Source organism: Acomys russatus, chromosome 15, assembly GCF_903995435.1.
Source record: "Acomys russatus chromosome 15, mAcoRus1.1, whole genome shotgun sequence".
Classification (NCBI taxonomy): domain Eukaryota; kingdom Metazoa; phylum Chordata; class Mammalia; order Rodentia; family Muridae; genus Acomys; species Acomys russatus.
Genome location: NC_067151.1, coordinates 65,656,932 through 65,662,465, shown reverse-complemented (window position 1 = coordinate 65,662,465; position 5,534 = coordinate 65,656,932). Strand labels below are relative to the sequence as shown.

Below are 5,534 nucleotides of genomic sequence, written 5' to 3'. Positions count from 1 at the left end.
TGGCAGCGTCAAGTGGTGCAGACTACAGGTGGTTTTGTGTTCCCTGCAGCAGTGAGGAGCGTGCCGAGCGATCAGACCAAGCCTCCCCTGGAGCCAGGACTGCCTCTTGATGGTACCACCTCATTAGCCAATAGATTGCCTTTATCTTAAGTGAGTTTTGAGTCGAGTTTTCTATGATTAGAAGCTAGGGTATTCCTAACCTACATGCATACTTCTCCTACCCCTACTTGCCCCAGGAGAGCACAGGGGTGGCGGTGGGAAGGCGTTAAGGATTGACAATTGACAGGTTGTGTTAAAGCCGAGCTATTGAGGCAGCCATGAGGCATGGCACGATGCAAGCCAGGCCAATGGGCTCCCTTAGGGAAGGCTGGTTAGCGAGGAGCAGGCACAGTGAGAGGCCTCCACCAGGCAGGCAGGCAGAGCTCATGGAACATGGCCACTTTCCCCCACAGACCTAGCCCTCTATCAGGGGGGTGTTGCTTTGGGGTCCTTATGCTCATGGGTTAGGTAACTCTGAAGCATATGACCCTTTAACCCTTTGTGGGCCTGTGTTGCAGCATCAGCCTCTCCCTTTACCCACTGAAGAGCCTCCTTTTGAATTCTGCCCTTGATAACACTCACTTTTGAGGTGACAGGAGGAATTTTATCTTCTGTTTCTTTGGCTTCCTGGGAACTCAGACTCCCCTTTCCTTTGGAGAAAGCACCATCTCCGTGACCCTGAGCAAGCAGGGTTTCCTGCTCAGCTCCACCCACTGGCCCTAGTCTTTCTGATCTTGAAACTAAGTTGTTTTCTCTCTTTGAGCCCCATGTCTCCCAGAGTAACCGTGGCGAGTTCACAATGGCTGCGGGCTTCTCGGGAGTAGCATTTCTCTCTCCGCATCCACCTGGCCTCTTCCGAGGGCGTCCCCGCTTCCTTTTCGATTCACTTACTGTGTCCTCTGCACCATGTTTCACCTCTTTAACGGGTGGGTCCTGCCCGCTGGCCTCACCCAAAGGCACTTCAGCTGTCCTTTTGACACCCTTGTCTTGGGGTCGTGGGTCACCACTTACGCCTAGTTCTCTGTTCTCTGTGCTTCGAGGCACAATGACTGCCCTAGGTGGAACTCTCCCAGGCCCAGCCCCAGCCCCAGCTCCAGCCCCAGGCCCAGACCCAGCTCCAGCTCCAGGCCCAGGCCCAGGCCCAGCTCCAGGCCCAGGCCCAGGCCCAGCTCCAGGCCCAGGCCCGGGCCCAGACCCAAGTCCAGGCCCTGGTCTAAACCCAGGCCCAAGTCCAGGCCCAGGCCCAACACCTGACAAAGTAGGAACAGGTGGTAAGATCATGTTGATGACGGGCACAGCTGTCTGGGGTCCTCCAACCCTAGTGGACAGAGGCAACGTAGCTACTTTCAGGGTGCTTGAAGAAAGCTTAGAGGCCAGAATGGGTGTGATGAGTGATCGTGGTGTTCTCGGAAGCAGCACAGGCAGCCGGGCCACATGGGCATTAACGTGTGGCTTACTGGCTGCCGGAGCTGAACTGTCAACCACACTCTTCTTCCGTTCTCCACGCCCTGGAGGGTCAGTCTCAGCTCGGGAGTCTAGCTCTTTAGGAGGCTAAAATGCAAACAGAGCCGCAGTAAAGTACAAAGGCTGTGGCTACAGGGGCTGGGGAGATGGCTCAGCGGACAGAGCTTGTGCCTGCAGAGGGTACCGGTCCCCAGTACCCGCGTGGTGGCTCCCTACAGTAACTAACAGTCCCAGGGGATCTAAGTCCTCTTCTCCCCTTGCACACCAGGCACGCATACGGTGCACACATATATGCAAGCAAAACATTCACACACATAAATAAACCAAAAACTAATGATTAAAAAAAAAAAAAAAAAAAAAAAAAAAGACTGAGCACAGGAGGAAAAGGGGATAACTTGGTGCACCAGAAACGGAGAAGTAGGAGGGTTGGCTGACCAGAGGGTACACTAAGACCCCACCCCAAGCCCTAGGCAGCAAAGTCAGAGGCATCGACTGCCTTACCTGGGCTGGTTTCTCTGGCTTCTTAGGGCCTCCGCCCTCCAGGCTCTCTACACCGTTCTTGGATTTGCTTGACCGTTCCTGAGGGGCTCTTTCATCCTCTTCTGCAAGAGGGACCAGAAATGATGGCAGTGAAGCAAGGGTGGGGAGGAAACCAAGGGATACAGCGAAGTCACACTGACTGCCTAACTGCCTGGTCAGACAGGAAGGCAAGGGGTTGAAGCACGGCTTTTCTTCTTACTGCCCCCACCCCCTGCTGAGACAGGGTTTCTCTGTGTAGCCCTGGCTGTCCTAGATTCACTTTGTAGACCAGGCTGGCCTCAAACTCACAGAGATCCACCTGCCTCTGCCTCCCGAGTGCTGAGATTACAGGTGTGCGCCACCACGCCCTGTTTAAAGCAATCTCAAGCAGCTCCGTAGCTGGACTTGGTGGCGCATGCCTTTACCCAGGAAGGCCTTTAGGGATGAAGTGTTACAGTGTTGGGGTGCTGAGGGGCCGCCTGGTTGAGCCCAGGAGTTCTAGTCCATCATTTGCAACATAGTGAATATCTGTGTCCACCCCCAACCCCCCCACCCCACAGGGGGCGGCGGGAGGGGGGGCAGGAAGCAAGAAGTGGCTGAAGGCTTTAGACTTCTCAGACGACAGAGCAGGTCCACCCACCGGCCAGCCCACCGGCCTTCAGCACGTGAGCATGTGCGGAGCGGGCAGAGATGAGATGCTGCTGCAGCAGGTAGCGGGCGACCTGGACAATGGAACTGAAGGACCGTTTCAGGATCCGCTCCGCCCAGTCACAAGTCAGGGCGCAGGCGGCCTCTACCAATTCATCCCGAGGTGCTGGGGTGACTTCTGGGCCCATTTCTGGCTGGAGTGGAGGAAGACGTGCTCAGTCAGACTACCAACAATGTACCTGTCCCTCGAGCAGGCACCAGACTGAGGACGAGAACAGACCCAGAAACCCAAATTCTCTTCCTCCCGTGCTCCCGCCACAGGGAAGGCAGAAGGTTACCCCCATGTAAATGAGTGTAGTTTTCCCAGCCTTTAAAACAAGCCCTTCAGGAGCCGGGCGGGCGGAGGCAGGCGGATCGCTGTGCTCCACCTGGGGGAGATCGGGCCGTGGGGAGGCATGACTTACACTTTCAGAGCCCTTTAAGTCAAGTCCCGGCAACGGTGGCATAGCCACCAAAGTCTTCCTCCGTATGCCGCTGTAGCAGTATCTGGTGGAAGTTAAGGAGCAGCCAGAACCTGGGCCTCTTTAAGCCTCTGTGGCACGTCTAGAACGGTACCTCTGCTCCAGTCCCAATCTCTCAGTCAAGGATACTTGGACTGGCCCCGACCACCAAGCCTTCGGGCTTTGATGTCCGGGAAGATCTCTCTGATGATTTTACCGAAGTTGGCCGTACTGAGTGGGCGGCAACAGGCGAGGCTCTCACAGTACTTTCTGAGTGAGGGGAGGGTAGATAGGAAGAGAAAATACTCACAGAAGGCTACTGGTGGGCTCAGAGGGTTCCTAGGGGCCCCTTAAGTGCGGGAACCCTACACGAGGTGACACTCTAGCAAGGCGGGAGGAACTTGAGGGGTAATGTCTACACTGCGCCCTCTCACCCAGGCCCCGCCTTCCTAACGTACCGGTAAGCGTCATAGACGCTCTGCTTGGGCAGACAGGTGTCCACGTGCTCCTCCAGGTGGTTGCGTATCCACCTATAGGCATACATGTACTCCTCATTGCTCAGTATGCTCGGCTCGGAGCTGCGAGACCAGTCAAAGGGGCAGGCATTACTTCAGCGGTGCTGGATGGAATCAGCTCGGCCCAAATCCACCCTTCCCTGCTAAGCCTCCCACGTTCTTCTTGATAAAGGACATCAGCTATGCATCTCCTTTTTTTTTTTTTTTTTTTTTTTTTTGAGACAGGGTTTCTCTGTGTAGCCCATCTCCTATTTTTGACTCATTCCAGTCAGAACCCGTGACGTCTAAAACACTACCCCGAAGTACCTTTTGTCTCCGGCGCTGGGCCCCGAAGGCAGCTGGAGGTAAAGGTACAGCTTGTCGCTGTCTGACAGCTTCTGGACTTCTTGCTGAGGCGGAAGGGAGCAGAGGCCAGTGAGTGACCTGCTCGTGACCATAAAGCCCAGCTCACTCTAAGTCAGGATTCAGGATGAAAAGGGACGTAGGAAACCACCTGAGCTTGGGTGTGCTCACTGGGCAGGGGGCCTTATGGGGTGCCACGGAGGGAGAGACACGGGGAAGCGGGGAGGAGACTGGGCCCCAGAAGGACCCAATATGGTGCTCAAAGGTGGGCAGCAACTGCCTCTCCCACACAAACCATCACCCTCATCCCTAGCCAGGGCCACCTCTGTACTGCCCTCTTCCATCACGAGCACTTACCAGAATCACCTCTACTTTGTTCTGCACGGCCTTGCTGTGGAGAGAGAGAGAGCCAGCGGTCACAAGGTTTCCCCATCTCTCTGTCTGATTGCTAGAGACAGAAGAGGGACCCAGCAGCTGGCGGAGCGCAGACTGCTCTGACCACACCTGCCTGAAGGGGTAAAGGGTCTACAGCTGGGTCTGGAACCGGGTTTGGAGACAGTTACTTACGAAATGGTACCTCGGAGCCTCTGAAGAAGAGTGGTAGGCTCCCCGGCCTCAGCACCCCCTTGGGGCCTCGCCCCAGGCTTGGGGCTCTTAGCATCAGGCTTATCTTCTGCCATTCCAGCATGAGGGAAAAAACTGAGTGAAGACAAGTTATAAGGATTTCACTGCCACCAGGCTCCTTCCCCCTCGAGGCGCCAGAGCAGTCCTCCTGCCTCCCCAGCAATACGGAGGCCGAGCTTCCCCCAGTGGGTTTCCTCGCCGCTTGCCTTGTCTAAAATTAGAATTATTCTGTTACTCTGTCAGGCCCTTCTATACCCAAAGAGATCTCTGACATCTCCATTCTATTTGTCCCACCTTTTGAAGTGCCCCAAATCTGAAAAACTGTTACAGGAAGAGATAGAGGTGGAGCAATCCAGGTTAAAAGGGAAAAATAAAATCCTATAATTTATCCCAGTACTGCACCCCTCCCCCCCAAAACACACCCCATAAGGACAAGTCAAAGTTCTCTGATTTTCTAATAGACTCCTCGCCATTGGTTTTGCCTGGGAGGTGGGAAAGGATCCGAACATACTCGGTCCTTCCAGGTTTAAACAAAACAAAAACAAAACTGGGCCCAAGTTCCCATTACTGAGTCTCGCCACGGCTGCCCCTCCGCCCCCCTCGCCGCGGCGCGGACCCTACGTCATCTCCCACGACATCCCACCCCGAGGCGCCCCCACTCCCCTCCACCCCATCCCCAGGTGCCGGCCCCTGGGGGCTCCAGTCTCCGAGCCTGCGGGGAGCCGGGCGCCAGGCTCGGGCACGTGCACCCGGGTGAGGGGCGGCGGGGAGCCGGCCCCGCCACCCGTCCTACCTCGGAGCCGTCGCCTTCCAACGCGGACATTACATAGGTTAAGACAGAAAGAGAAACTACCCGGCGGCTACCTCCGCTCCGGCCCAGCCC

At 56.0% G+C, this 5,534-nt stretch overlaps 1 protein-coding gene across 1 annotated transcript in view; it reads right to left on the bottom strand.

Moving 5' to 3' along the window:
• Positions 1-313: 313 nt before the first annotated feature.
• Rfx5 (regulatory factor X5) overlaps positions 314-5,534 on the bottom strand; it is a 5,275-nt gene continuing 54 nt past the window's right edge. The window contains exons 1-10 of the mRNA XM_051157682.1: positions 5,445-5,534; positions 4,595-4,726; positions 4,385-4,418; positions 3,992-4,074; positions 3,629-3,748; positions 3,321-3,440; positions 3,135-3,216; positions 2,663-2,864; positions 2,005-2,105; positions 314-1,590 (exon numbers count right to left, since the gene is read on the bottom strand). The exon at positions 5,445-5,534 is cut by the window's right edge and continues 54 nt beyond it. Coding sequence (XP_051013639.1) covers positions 466-1,590; positions 2,005-2,105; positions 2,663-2,864; positions 3,135-3,216; positions 3,321-3,440; positions 3,629-3,748; positions 3,992-4,074; positions 4,385-4,418; positions 4,595-4,707 — 1,980 coding nt within the window. The 5' untranslated portion in view covers positions 4,708-4,726; positions 5,445-5,534 and the 3' untranslated portion in view covers positions 314-465. The remainder of the gene's footprint in view (positions 1,591-2,004; positions 2,106-2,662; positions 2,865-3,134; positions 3,217-3,320; positions 3,441-3,628; positions 3,749-3,991; positions 4,075-4,384; positions 4,419-4,594; positions 4,727-5,444) is intronic.